The following is a 15513-nucleotide window of genomic DNA, read 5'->3' on the forward strand; positions in this document are numbered from 1 at the left end:
CTGGTACAATTCAGAGTCAACATGGTATTATCTGAATAGCGTAACCCAGAGGGAGGCAATGCGTGTCTTAAAAACGATCTGATTCTTCTCTTTGCTCTGACATTGTTTTACACGTCTCCTCCATTTGTCAAACGTTGTAGAGAAAAAAACACACGCACAAAGAGATCACCCCCTCCTCACTTTTCTACATGGAAACATTCTTCTAAGGAAAAAATTTTAGAAGAAAAAAGGTTAACGAGAGAAAGAAAACAGGAAGAAAAGCTACTGATCTACCTTTATAGGATTATAAATCAAAGTTGGCTTCAACCATAAAACAGAGACATATTATTGAATGGTAATTATAGTCCGCAGAAAACTCACACAACTCCAAGTTACACCTGAAAACCACTTTTTTTTTAGTGCTTGGAAGTAAGCCTTGGAGTCTTGGTAGCTATGTGAGGAAATTGTCAGTTTTGCTACCCACTATCCTCAATGAGCTATGGTCTCCAACATATGCCAGGAAATGAAGACATTTCAAGTCCAAGTGGGAGTGGAAAAGGAGGTGGAGGCGGGGAAGAGAAGAGGAAAGGAAGAGGGGATACATCTTTAAAGCTGTCAGCACCTCTCTGAGTGCTTCTGAGGGAAAGAGCACCCTTCACAGCCGTACTCACTGCAAACAGCCCAGGGGGACCAGCAGGACTGATCGAGGCTGGTCTTCAGGCTCCTTGCACCTGAAGCCCAGGCTCAGGCAGGGCCTCACTGGTATCACTGGGAGCACAAACAGTACCAGCATTGAGGCCAATGAGTGAGTCTCAGGGAGACAAGATCTACCTCCTCACTAGCTCCATAAATATAAAGAAACGGGGGTAAAAATATGAGTGGGTCTGGCAGAGCACCTAGGGGAGCAGACTGGTGCCCTTGGGGCAGCTGTCTGGCATTTTGCCATACATATACAGAATTGGGGTATCACTTCTTTCTCTTACTCTTTGTCCCCTCCGTACCTACAAAGGACACTCGGGGCACTGTTGAGCCTTTTAAGAGGCCTCTGACTTAGTTTATTAACCTGTCTCTCTCCATGCCTTTCCCTACCCCAGCAGTCTCCCCTTCCCTCCCCTTTTTCTTCTCTTTTAAAAATGAATTCCTTACTCCAAGGTAATTAAAAAGTCATGAGATGTAGAGAGTAGCTTCACTTGAAAGAAGGTTCTGCTTCGTATATTGGCTAGTAAAAAATTTCTGGAGAAGAGAAGATGTTATCACAAGAAGGTGCCCCACAGACCTCCAATTACAGGAAGTTTAACTAACCAAGGGCCCCCCGGCTGCTGCATTCTGAAATCCATCATTACGTGCGCACAGGGGCCCTGCCCCCAGACAATGACCAGTGTGCGGAGATCCTGAGGAAGCCCATTCCTAGGAGACACCGGGATCCTCTGACAGATGACTCTGGCTTCAGAACTCCCTGACGGCCCTGCCAAACCTTCCTCAGACCGTGCTGTGCTCTCAGAGACCTTCACCCAACCTACCTGCTTCCTTCCTTCCTCTCTCCTTCACTTGGAGTCAGACCCACACTGAAATCTGACAGCTAGCCCAGCCTTGCCTCCCCACCTCCTCCCACAGGCATTTAATCCTGTCTTGGCATTTACTTGTTGGAGGACCTAGAATAACACAGAAAGTGAGAAAGTAAAAAAAAAAAAAGGAAAGATACAGGAAAGTCATATTCAGCTGCTTCACTTTTTGTTCTCACAGGAAATTTCCCAGTTGATATGGGAAAAAAAAAGTCCTTTCTTCCATTTAAGAACTTTATATATTGCTTCCTTGACACTATCAAAATTCATCTCAACTTTACAGACAAACAATGAGGCTCCGGAAGTGAACTTACTCCCCTGCAAGGCCATCTAGTCCAGGGGTAATTAAAGTCCAACCTGTCTACCTCTGGACCCCACGTTCTCTTTGCTACTCTAAGTGATGAATTCAAAGGTTTTCACTCTCCGCTGCCAGGAAGCTTTTCACTTTCAACAGAGGGAGAGGGTAACAGGCTTTCGGCGTAGGCTTTTATAAGACCGCCGAATGAGGTAAGCACATCCTTGAGTTTAGATTCTTCTCTTTTCTTTATCTAATGAGTGCAAATATCCAGTCCCCCGTGGAAAGTTACAGCCATTTTGTTATTCCAAAATCTCCTGCCAGGGAATATTATATGGGAACTGGTTCAGAGGTAGGTCTGCCTGGAACAGGGCCAAGAACAGAAAACAGAGTCAGGGATAATTATCACAGAGCTCCTTCCTCCTTTTGGAACCCAGAACTGGATATGGCATTTTTGAAGGCCTTCCCTAGGAACCCAAAAGTAGAGGAAGAATTTGTATTTCCATTTATTTCCTATCCCTACTGGAAACTATCAGTAGCCACATCACAAAGTCTGTCCGCTTTATCATTACTTATGCTCCTGAAAGCAATGGTGACTTCTCAAAAAATAAGAAGAAAAAAATTTTTTTAAATCACCGTGCAAAGGCCACATTAACTCAGCTTGGCAAGTTCTCCATGCCACCAGACAGAATAGGATTAGCCTGAAAACACAGCTACCACCCATCTTAAGGTATAACCTATATAGATATAGAAAACGCATTTCAAAACTGAAGCACTTAATAAGTTCTCACACAACGCACAAAATTCCTAATATACCTGTTTTAAAACTAGCAGAAAACATGGTAGAAAGAAGACTGGACTCAGTTTAGTCCTGGCTCCGTAACTAGCTGGGTGACCTCAGGACCGTTACCGGGCCTCTCTTGTCCTCTGTTACCACATCTAATCAATTAGGGGATCAGACTAGAGCATTTCTAAAGCTCTTTCTCCCAAATTCTGGTTCTATAATTCTAAGTGCCTCCTTTTCTTACCCAAATAGATCTAAGTTGTGTGTTTCTATAGGAACTAACAGTACTCTTTGAGCAGGAAACTCGTTTCCTTGTGATGTGATATCCCAGTGACAGGGTAAAGGCTAGACGTTAAAGACACTGGATTAATTAATTAGGCATTTCCTATAGAGCAGTTTTTCTCTAAAGGATTCTGAAGAGATTAGTGCACACACAGCCACATGGTAGTAGGAAGAACCCACCTGGGATCTGAACAAGACAGACCTGGTTCAAACCTCAACTTCACCACTGATGGGACTTGAGGTCTTGGGCAAGTTGCTTAATCGTCTTCTGCAAACCAAGCCCTAAAATGGTACCTACCTCACAGGATGGTTGTGTGGCTCTAATAAGTATACACTGCATGAAACAAGGCCTGGTAATGGCAGGGGCTCAATATCAGTGTTAGCTATTATTGTTAGCCGTTCTCATTATCATCTTAGTGTGTAATTACGTTCATCAGCTTGCCCCCACTGGTCTTCTACCCTCTCAAACAGATGAAATAGAATTGGAAAGAAGACATGGTCCCTGGCCCTAAAGGCTCGCAGCCTACGGGGTAAACAGACAAATAACTATAATGCAATGCTATCGGAGCTATGATAGACCTATGTATGCATATAGTGTCATTCAAAATAGCTAACTTTGCTGGAAAGGGTCCACATCTAATACCCCTATGTATCCTACCCAGTTCCTTGAACATGGTTGACACAGTAAATATTTGTTAATGAGAACAGCAGAGCCTTTCTAGAGGCTTTAGGCTTTAGGCTATTCCAACAAAGTTACTGGTGTATATGAGAAACCACAAGAAACAGAGGCCCTTTAGGGTCCTTTTGTAGAAAAATCCTTTGGATGATTCAAGACTAATCTTCCTTATTCAGAAGCCCCTCCCTAGCAAATGGTGCAAGAGTGTGATTCCAATACTATAATAAATAATCATTATCATATACACAGGAAAGATCATTACTTGGGCCTAGTTGGGAGTTGAAGAAAATATATTGATTGAGAAACAACAAAGCAAAGCCAATTTTCTTAGTAGCTGGGTTCACACCATAAATACAACCTAAGATTCATATGGGAATTTGAGATTCATTATCTGTTAGCATCAGTTCAAGATAACAGCATTTTAGGGCTTCCCTGGTGGTGCAGTGGTTGAGAGTCTGCCTGCCGATGCAGGGGACGCAGGTTCGTGCCCCGGTCCGGGAAGATCCCACATGCCATGGAGCGGCTGGGCCCGCGAGCCATGGCCGCTGAGCCTGCGCGTCCGGAGCCTGCGCTCCGCAACGGGAGAGGCCACAACAGTGAGAGGCCCGCGTACCGAAAAAAAAAAAAAAAAAAAAAAAAGATAACAGCATTTTAGACACATTAATATAACCAAAAAGATTTTTTTTTTTAACATCTCAGTAAGAGATGATCACAATATATTTAGCTACTGCCTGCATTAGAATAGAGCACCTGAAGATCAGAGGTACTGAAGAAGTCCTACTCATAAAGTTAGCAATTTCCACTGAGGGCTTTCTACACTTGGGAAGGCTTTCATCCTTGTTTTTTTTTTTCTAAATGGGAAGGTTGACAGACGAGAAAGAGGGAGAAGAATGTGATAGCCAAAAGTAACAAATGAGACTTCATTTGACCCAACTGCTGAGTACTTAGTTCTTCCTGATTTAATGACCATGATACACAAAACATGTTCCTTTACCCAGCTAGCCAACAGCCAAAATCGTTGGAAACACACTACACGTACCAGGTGTCCAAGTGAGTGCTGAGCTTACAGAGATGGCCCCTGCCCTTAAAACATTCTCTGGAGAGCAGGGAGTCCCTGTAAACATGCTTCTCCCCACAGCCCGGAGGCATACCACCATTCAACAGTCACGGACAGGCTAGGCAAACAGAGGGGGCTTGGGGGCTGCTTTGGGAAGTGTTTAACCTCTGAGGTTCCCATCCTGCCTCAGAAGTTCAGGGGGCAGAAACACACAAACCTATTTGGCCTCTAGGGTCTGCTTTCTCTGTAGCCCAGAAGGTTCTCAAAAACCTGAATAAGCACAGGTGACCTATACAAACACATGCAAGCACCGAAAAGCACGGTGCCAGAGCTGGTGCAGAGTGATTGATCTGACAAGGGTAAAGTGCTCACCTAATCCAACTCTTCATTTTACAATTGAAGCTCCAGAAAGCAAAATAACTTGCTTAGAACCACATAGTCAGAAAAAGAAGAGCCAGGACTACAACCCAGGTCTTCTCCTCTCAGCTGAGGGCTCCTTCCCTTTTCACTGGGTCCACACGGACCCAGTGAAAAGCAACATGCTGGCCACGCTCTAGCCTTCCTGCAGGCTGAAGAGCAGCAGCGGCTGGGTCTTGAGGGACTATTTAAATAGATGGGCTAAAGCAGCAATAACTGTAACAAGAGGACACAAGGACACACCACGGGGCCGGATGCCACCTCAGCTGGAACTGAGAGTTATTCCTGCCACAGAATGGGACAACTTCTGAGGAAGCCGCCTCTTATCCCCTCCCCCACTGAACCCTGCTACTTGTCCACACTTGAATTTAAAGCCTTTCCCAAGATCAAGACTCAAAGGCAAGGGTATCAAATGGGGGGAGGGGTCTGAACGCCAGGATGACAGGAGATGACCCTTGTCACTCACGGGATACGAGGACTGAGCAAGCCGAACAGCTGACTAGGCCTTGGGCCCCTGCCTCGCTCTTTGCTCCAGCTGTGGCCTCTCAACACTGTTGCTGGTCAAAGCAGACCACCTCACCAGATAAGGGAAGGAGTCTGTCCAGAAGGTAGCCTAGAAAGAAAAGCTATCCCACGCCTACCTCCCCTCCTTCCCTCTTCACCAGAGTTTGTGGCTCAGAGTCACTTACCTTCTTCTTCTTCTTCAGAATCACTTTCACTCCATCCACTGAAACCATAATGCTCACCTTCTTCTTCTTGATGTTTTTGGCTTTAAACTCATACTGCAAGTGAGAAGAGAACAAAGGGCACAGTCCAGTTAGATCACTGCATCTGCACAGCCCCAGAGAGCTCATGACCTGGAAAAGAGGGCCACAGATGGGTCTAGGGAGCTGATGCAGTTTCTGGGGACATCAAGCACCTCAGGGGATGTAAAAGCAGGCAGATGTCTGTAGGCAGGGGCTCGGCAATATTGGGGTTGGAACAGGGACTCTGAATGGTCACTGGTTTCACCACTCAGCTATCAGGTAGGGCCATGGGAATGGACCTGATCCATTCTATCAAGATGGAAACAGAGCCTACTTTGAAAATCTCATGAGAAATCCAGAAACTTCCCTCGATAACTCATTCTGACATTTAATGACTTTCGTTGGCAGGCAAGTTTTCCTCGTGTCTACCCAAACGCTGCTGGGACTCTATTCCATCCTCAATGAAGATTAGGAAGAGCTGGCACCCATCTTCAAATCAGGGATTTTACATACTTAAAGATCATTATGATATCTAAGTTATTCTCTGCAAGTTCAAGTCCCCAATTCTTTTATCTGTAGGTCAGTCTCCAAATCCACCCATAGCCCCATTAACCTAAAATATTCTAGAGAGTATTCTAGAAAGGATCTGACTAATGATAGTTATAAGGGAGGGCATTACCTTACAAACCCTATATTCTAAATTTCTATTTGCAATCCTGAATAGGCCTGCTTCAACCACAACTACACTGCTGAGGGATGCTGGCTCTCATCCTCAATCCCAGATATTTTTCTATCACATTTGCTCACTCACGGCCATTTCTTAGGTTTGTGCAGATATTCAGAGTGGTGGAATAATTCTACACTTTCCTCACTGAACTTCATTCTGAGCGCTTACCCATTTCCATCTGGTTCCCGTCTTGGTATCACCACCTAGCAAACTTACCTGCCAAGCTCTCTAATCAAAGATCTGGCCTACAGATTAAAAAAATAACAATACAAGACCCGGGGCCAAAATCTCTACTCCAACCTACAGGCTCTCTTCTCTGGGACCTTCTATACTCAAAACCCTTTCCCACCATGCCACCACCCAAGCTTATTTAGTAAGGCGTCCAGCTCCTTGCCTGGACATCTAAAACCTAACTATTTCTACTTGGTATTTTGACAGATATGAACCTAATCCACCCTAACAAGATGAAAACATAACCTATTTTGAAAGTCTCACGAGAAATCCAGAACTTTCCCTTGGCCACGCCATTTAGTACTCTGATTTTAAGAACTCAGATTAGAGCTTCTTACCGTGTCTGTATTCTAGCCCTTCCACTGAGGTCTCAACTCATTTTCTTATTCTGTTGCAGAGTTACTGCTGATGCCCACTGGCTGTCAGCTTCTCAGAGACAAGGACATGACCTAGCTAACTGAGGTGAAACATTTTTCTTTACATCGGCAGGGCAGGTTCTGGTTTACTGCTGATCTGAGTTTCCAGGTGATGGCCACATACATCACTCCCCAGTCTGTTGGTCACTTCTCCCAGCCTCCCCATCACTCTATCCTGTCAACAGCTGTCCTTTTTACCAGCGATCCTGAAAGAAGAGCAAACCGGAGCAGCAGACACATAGGAGAAAGAGAAGAAAACTTCAGCTTCAGACTCTGCTTCAGAGTCTGGGAACCCAAAGCCAATTAAGAGTGATACAATAAAAGAGAGCAAGTGTATCTGACAGGATGGGGAGAAGTGCTATCTGTGCTGGAGTCTGGCTTATAAGAGGGCCTTGGCCACGTAACAGATTTCTCTCTAGGTCAACGGTCGTAAGCTGGTGAAGGCTCGAGTTGTGTGACTAGCATGCACTTCAGGACACAGCTACGATTTGCGGTGTGTCCCCTGACTGCAGCATTCTGCTCAGGTGCACCACTAGATGAACTGAAATTACCTCTGGGTGGGAGAGCTAGCACGAGGATCTGTCCGTTGGCTGACTTTGGCCTTGTGCCTGCTGGGAGAGGTGAACCAGCTCCATTTCCTGACCTCACCTGCATTTACCTCTGCTCACAGGCTTTCAATGAACACAGTCTTTCAGCTGTGCCTCCCTTAGGGACAAATCACTAAAATCATAGCTGCTCGTGCCGGTCGAAGGAGGGCAGAGAGGTGTGTTTTGATGAACTCAGGGGGGAGACAAGGGCTTAAGAGTCCAGGAAACACCCGGAGGTGGATAAAACCTGCCCTAGACAGGTCAATCCTTGTCTGTTTTATTGTCTTTGCTCTCTTCCAGCACGTCACTCTCACAAGCTCCACGCACTTCCTTCATCCCTTTTTCCAGCAAAAAAGTCAAAGCAGTGAATACTAAGTACCTACCTCTGTAGGGCAGGATGTCACCTCCCAGCCCTGGTTTCAGAGAGCATATTGCCTGCTAAACCAGACCCTTAAATGTCATATATTTCCAGGAAAATCTCGTAGCTGGCCATATCTCTTTCTTGTTTGGTCCATCACCCTATTGGTTTCATTCTCTCTGGGATCTTTTTAAAATCAGTATCCCCCGACCCAAGGCTCGCAAGAGACGCCCAACCAGCTCCTTGCTTGTGTATCTGAAACCTGAACTATTTCCACCGTTCGTGTTTTGACAGCGATGGCCATGCCTGTAATACCCTGATCTTAAGAACTCAAAATGCAGCTAAACGTTCTCTTTTAGCTGGAACTGGAAAACAGCCTCTAATTCGATCCCTGTGCACCTACTCCCAGGCGTCTCTTCTGTGGTGTGTGGGGCACAGTAACTACAGGTTACTGTGAGAAGCATGACCAAACGATTGCATTATAATCTCAGTGACAGTGACAGTACAGGTGCTCCGCCTTACCACAGCTGGTGGAAGGCTCTTTGGAGTGCTTCAAAATGAAGAGGGCAGAAGAGGCATGAAATCGGCTTCGAGCCCCTGTTACAGCTACCAGTACGTACTACCTGACTGCTACTCAGAAGGCTCTTAGGTTCGACACACGTCGCACCTACTCCACCTGTCTGGTGGTCAGATGTCCCAAACCCTTTCCAACTGAAGAACAGGTACTCAAATGGTAGTTTTGTTGAAAACTAGGGAAATGAAATCAAGTGTCTGAAAAGGTTTAAATCTTTATTATCATAAAACCATTCATTTATACGGCAGTTATATTTTACTTGGACAACCATGTTATTGTGCTTACTGTGGGGATGGAAAATGGATTTGGAACAGAGGAGATGTTGGGAGAGACTAGAACAGAGAAAAGAGACTCACAGAGACAAGCCCTCCTTTTTACCAGACTGTGCTGCTCCGAGGGGCAGGCGGGCCCAGGAGGAAGCATCTGTGTTCCTCAGGATAGGAATCTAGTCTGCCCAGGCTTTGCTAGGGGCTGAAGAACAAACAGGACTGCTGATGCCACCGTCTGTGGCCCAGGCCCGCCTCCCACAAAGCCCATGCTAGCTCTGGAGTCTGTGCCAACAGGCCTGGCTCTTCCCCCAACATGGCCAGACTGACCTGATATATTTGCTTTGCTAGTCAGAGCCCCACCAGCCAGGACAGATTAAGCCTTACAGGACCTGACCTTGTAGGGAACAAAACAATACAAGCCCTGGAACACTAACCACTGACTAGAAAGACCAAATGTCTAGGATTCATAAACAGAGCCTTGGGACCCTGCATGGGAATAGCAGCCCTGGAACTCAGAGTGCTGTGCCAACCAATGAGGCCCATGAAGGGGAAACTGGGTAGAGGGAGGGGTTCAGATCCAGCAGGAGCCAGGAGTAAACACTCCACCAGAACACTGGCGGGAAGTCAGAGAGCTGCCAACAGAACAGGATATCTCTGATACCCCAATGCTTCCCTGTCCCCAACTCCCAGAACTACCTCCTAATCTTGTGTGTCTCCAGTTTCAGCCACAGGGTGTCCAAGAAGGGGAAGCAGGAGGTCTGTAACAGGGAAGTGAGTTAATGAAGGGACTGGCCCAGCCCTGGGCTTGAGGCTGTACTGCAGAAATAGAAGCAACAGAATCACTTTCTTAGTAGTCAGGAAGGTTGGGGCTGTATACACACACGTACGTGCACACACACACACACACACACACACATACACACACACACCCTCTTAACAGTCTATTTTCACAATAATGTCTAGCTCCCTGAAGAATCTAGTTTTTTTTTAAAATAAGGATCCTTGGTTCCTCAATTACCTTGTCTACAAACAACTTACCGAGTGATTGCACTCTCTCACCAGCTATGTAGGAAGCTGGTCCTCTCACTCGTCTCCATAAAATTTCTTTCGCCTAGCTCCTTCCCACTGTCCCCACAATGCTTAGTTATGAATCAAGATGCTCAGAGGCTACTTTATCAAGAGAGGAGATTTAGTTTGCAAACGCAGTTAGTGACGCTCTTGCTTGGTAAGTCCCCGGCTTATAATCATCTGTGTTCACCACCTTTCCAGAGTTAAGTCTTTGGAGGCTTTGCTTCCTGTTCATGAGCACAGGAAATTTAAAAGTGAATTCTACTAGTGCCATTGGGTATTTTAATCATATTCTGCCCATAGTCTTGTTTTCAAGAGTGCAAACACATCTCCACAACAAAACTGTAAGCACCTCAACCAAAGGCACCGTCTTATCAAGGGTTTGTAAGAAATCATTTTGCACTTAACATTTGAAAGTTTAACAGCTTAGGTAATAAGATACAAAATCTGAGTAGGTCCATATTCAGGGCATATCCACAACAGCCCAAAGGTGGAGGCAACTCCAGTGTCCACTGATGGATGAACAGATAAACAAAATGTGTTAGAGACATACAATAGGATTTACTCAGCCTTAGAAAGGAGATCCTGGCACGTGCTACAACATGGACGTAGCTTGAAGACATTATGTTAAGTGATGTTTAGGTTAAGCTGGAACAAACAGACAAATATTACATGATTCCACTGACATGAGGTACCTAAGAACAGTCAGATTCAGAGACAGAAAGCAGAATGGTGGTCTTCAGGGGCTCGGGGAGGGGACAGAGTGAGGAGTTAGCATTTAATGAGTACAGATTTTCAGTTTGGGAAGATGAAAAGATCTGGAGACGGACAGTGGTGGTGGCGGCACAACAATATAAATGCTGTATGTAGGTGTCACAGAACTGCACATTTAAGAATGGCTGACATGGAAAATTTTATGTAATGTATATGTTACCACAATAAAAGATAAAAATCTGAAGACACCGTAACAAACACATTTCTTCTCACGGCAAGTCCCCTTAAATTCTGCTTGCAAGAGGGTATTGCCGTTACTCTCCCACGTGCAAGTCAAACATGTCATACTTTTCCACACTTCCATGTAATTGCATTTGCTAATGTGTATGCCCAGAATGCCCTCTCCCCCCCGCAATCTGCTTATTCTTAAAATATCTACTTAGCTTTCTCCACAGAGAAGCCTTGCAGGTCAACGCCCCCTTCCCGTATGCTCCCACGGAACTGCACCACCCACTTCGTTGCTACAGCAATATACGAGCCTCCACTATCACTCACCGTTGATTGGTTGTGTATTTCCCCACTAGGCCATGCCCTCCTTGAGAGCAAGAAAGATGACTTACACATATCTGTAACCCAAGAATATAGCACCAGGACACAGGAGGGTGACCAATGAATGTCAAATAAATTAATGAACACAGTGGTTAAATCAATTACATAAATTAATTGACAGTGGTTATTCACAGAGCCTGAGAAAACATGACACTGTCCACAAAGGTATAATAAAATAAATCCCCCATAAGTTAATTAATTAACAACTTAAGTTATTAAAACCTAGATTCCATTTCATGGGCATAAGGACTTTAAGAAGATCTGACCTTAATTATTCCAAACTCCACAGCACACTGATAAGTACCTTATCTTCTGCTTGATCCATACTTCATTAACTGAAGTAATTTAGAGCTTCCTTCACTGGTCAAGGCTATTCTCAATCATCTCATGGCACAGTTAGAGGTAAGAAATCAGGGGGATGGTCATGCACATGAACCTCTGTTCTCCGGGCTACCCAGCTTCCCTAAGTTCCAGCTCCTGTGCCTGTGGAGCCAGATTCTGAAGGACGGGGCACCCAAGAGCCATGGCAGTCCCTGACATTGCTGTGTGGCTCAGTGACTTGTACTGTTCATTCCTATGAAACCTAAGAAATGCAAGACAAAGACCAAAGTGGGTACTGAATCCAAATTCTAGAATATCTGAGGCTTCTTGGGAATACCAGGTAGAGACATTTAGTTCCTATCTATCAACCTCAAGCCCAGCGTAACTTATTTCAGCAACAGACGTATCACTGAAAGTTGGGCATAAATAAAATCTCCATAAACTGCACACTACTTAAAAGGAAGCAGAGGAGCTACTTTTTTAAAAACAGGAATATTCATTGTCATTGTAACATAAATGTAGAATTTAAGTATTTACCCAGCTCTGTAGACCAGGGGATCTAAAACTTGTTTTAAATTCCATTCGGGATTCCTGATAAAATGGCAGAATCCCAGACCCAGGCCTCAGAGATGCTCATTCAGCAGATCTGGGATAGGGCCATAAGTTGGCATTGTTTTTGTTTGTTTTTTTGCTTGTTTTAACATCTTTATTGGAGTATAACTGCTTTACAATGGTGTGTTAGTTTCTGCTTTATAACAAAGTGAATCAGCTATACATGTACATATATCCCCATATCCCCTCCCTCTTGCATCTCCCTCCTACCCTCCATATCCCACCCCTCTAGGTAGTCACAAAGCACCGAGCTGATCTCCCTGTGCCATGTGGCTGCTTCCCACTAGCTATCTACTTTACATTTCGTAGTATATATAAGTCCATGCCACTCTCTTACTTCGTCCCAGCTTACTCTTCCCCCTCCCTGTGTCCTCAAGTTCATTCTCAACATCTGCATCTTTATTCCTGTCCTGCCCCTAGGTTCTTCAGAACCTTTTTTTTTTTAGATTCCATATATATGTGTTAGCATACGGTATTTGCTTTTCTCTTTCTGACTTCACTGTGTATGACAGACTCTAGGTCCATCCACCTCACTACAAATAACTCAATTTCATTTCTTTTTATGCTGAGTAATATTCCATTGTATATATGTGCCACATCTTCTTTATCCATTAATCTGTCGATGGACATTTGGGTTGCTTCCATGTCCTGGGTATTGTAAATAGAGCTGCAATGAACATTGTGGTACATGACTCTTTTTGAATTATGGTCTCTCAGGGTATATGCCCAGTAGTGGGATTGCTGGGTCATATATATGGTAGTTCTATTTTTAGCTTTTTAAGGAACCTCCATACCGTTCTCCATAGTGGCTGTATCAATTTACATTCCCACCAACAGTGCAAGAGGGTTCCCTTTCCTCCACACCCTCTCCAGCATTTATTGTTTATAGACTTTTTTGATGATGGCCATTCTGACTGGTATGAGGTGATACCTCATTGTAGTTTTGATTTGCATTTCTCTAATGATTAATGATGTTGAGCATTCTTTCATGTGTTTGTTGGCAATCTGTATATCTTCTTTGGAGAAATGTCTATTTAGATCTTCTGCCCATTTTCGGATTGGGTTGTTTTTTTGATATTGAGCTACATGAACTGCTTATATATTTTGGAAATTAATCCTTTGTCAGTTGCTTTGTTGGCAAATATTTTCTCCCATTCTGAGGGTTGCCTTTTCCTCTTGTTTATGGATTCCTTTGCTGTGCAAAAGTTTTTAAGTTTCATTAGGTCACATTTGTTTATTTTTGTTTTTATTTCCATTTCTCTAGGAGGTGGGTCAAAAAGGATCTTGCTGTGATTTATGTCATAGAGTGTTCTACCTATGTTTTCCTCTAAGAGTTTTATAGTGTCTGGCTTTACATTTAGGTCTTTAATCCATTTTGAGTTTATTTTTGTGTATGGTGTTAGGGAGTGTTCTAATTTCATTCTTTTACATGTAGCTGCCCAGTTTTCCCAGCACCACTTATTGAAGAGGCTGTCTTTTCTCCACTGTATATTCTTGCCTCCTTTACCAAAAATAAGGTGACCATAGGTGCGTGGGTTAATCTCTGGGCTTTCTATCCTGTTCCATTGACCTATATTTCTGTTTTTGTGCCAGTATTGTACTGTCTTGATTACTGTAGCTTTGTAGTATAGTCTGAAGTCCAGGAGCCTGACTCCTCCAGCTCCATTTTTCTTTCACAAGATTGCTTTGGCTATTCGGGGTCTTTTGTGTTTCCATACAAATTGTGAAATTTTTTGTTATAGTTCTGTGAAAAATGCCAGTGGTAGTTTGATAGGGATTGCATTGAATCTATAGATTGCCTTGGATAGTAGAGTCATTTTCACAATGTTGATTCTTCCAATCCAAGAACATGGTATATCTCTCCATCTGTTTGTATCATCTTTAATTTCTTTCATCAGTGTCTTATAGTTTTCTGCATACAGATCTTTTGTCTCCTTAGGTAGGTTTATTCCTAGGTATTTTATTCTTTTTGTTGCAATGGTAAATGGAAGTGTTTCCTTAATTTCTCTTTTGGATTTTTCATTATTAGTGTATAGGAATGCAAGAGATTTCTATGCATTAATTTTGTCTCCTGCTACTTTAGCAAATTCATTGATTAGCTCTAGTAGTTTTCTGGTAGCATCTTTACAATTCTCTACATATAGTATCATGTCATCTGCAAACAGTGACAGTTTTACTTCTCTTCCGATTTGGATTCCTTTTATTTCTTATTCTTCTCTGATTGCTGTGGCTAAAACTTCCAGAACTATGTTGAATAATAGTGGTGAGAGTGGTATGCCACATCTTTAACCATTCATCAATGGACACTGAGGTTGTTTCCATATCTTGGTTATTGTAAATAATGCTACTATGAACATAGGAAAACATACATCTTCTTGAATTAGTGTTTTCATTTTCTTCAGATAAATACCCAGAGGTGTAATAGCTGGATCATATGGTAGTTCTATTTTTAGTTTTTTTGAGGAACTGCCATACTGTTTTCCATAGTGACTGCACCAACTTACATTTCCACAAACATGAGGTTTGCATGAGGGTTCCCTTTTCTCCACATCCTCCCCATCACTTATTTCTTGTCTTTTTGATAACAGTCATTCTGACAGGTGTGAGGTGATATCTCATTGTGGTTTTGATTTGCATTTCCCTGATGATGTGATGTGGAGCATTTTTTCATGCGCCCATTGGCCATCTGTATGCCTTCTTTGGAAAAACGTTTATTCAAGTCCTCTGCCCGTTTTTAATTGGCTTGTTTGCTTTCTTGATGTGGAGTTATATGAGTTTCTTAAATATAATTTGGATATCAACCCCTTATCAAATATATTGTTTGTAAATATCTTCTCCCATTCAGTAGGTGAATTTTGTTGGTTTCCTTCCCTCTGCAAAAGCTTCTGAACTATTTCAACAAAAAGTTAGAGGAATCGTTGTGTTTGAAATGTTTGGGACCACAAATGTTGATCAGATATTTCATCTTATGGATGAAGAAGCCACTGCCCGAAGATGGTAAAAAAGTTCCCCAGGTTCATCGGCGGAAAACCCAAGCCTGGAACCCACATCTTCTGACTCTTAGTCCTGTTCTCAACATCTGTTCCCTACAGCCCCAGCACCCCACAAGCCCAGAATCCTGGCTCCAGCAAATACAATTATTCATTCATTCCTCCTTTCATTCAGTACATGTGTAATGAGCTCTCTGGTATGCAGGCAACTCCATCTTATAACAGGAAGCAAGAAGAGG

At 43.5% G+C, this 15513-nt stretch overlaps 1 protein-coding gene across 5 annotated transcripts in view; it reads right to left on the reverse strand.

Annotated features, from left to right (window-relative positions):
• Positions 1-15513, reverse strand: part of C1H1orf226 (chromosome 1 C1orf226 homolog) — a 308224-nt gene that overhangs the window by 92847 nt on the left and 199864 nt on the right. For all 5 annotated transcript variants that reach the window (XR_012331950.1, XR_012331949.1, XM_073805108.1 and 2 more), the window contains exon 3: positions 5742-5834. Coding sequence is in view for 3 of the 5 variants with exons in the window: in XM_073805108.1 (XP_073661209.1) it covers positions 5742-5834 (93 nt within the window). In the remaining 2 variants the exon portion in view is untranslated. The remainder of the gene's footprint in view (positions 1-5741; positions 5835-15513) is intronic.

This window comes from Tursiops truncatus, chromosome 1 (assembly GCF_011762595.2).
Source record: "Tursiops truncatus isolate mTurTru1 chromosome 1, mTurTru1.mat.Y, whole genome shotgun sequence".
Taxonomy (NCBI): Eukaryota; Metazoa; Chordata; class Mammalia; order Artiodactyla; family Delphinidae; genus Tursiops; species Tursiops truncatus.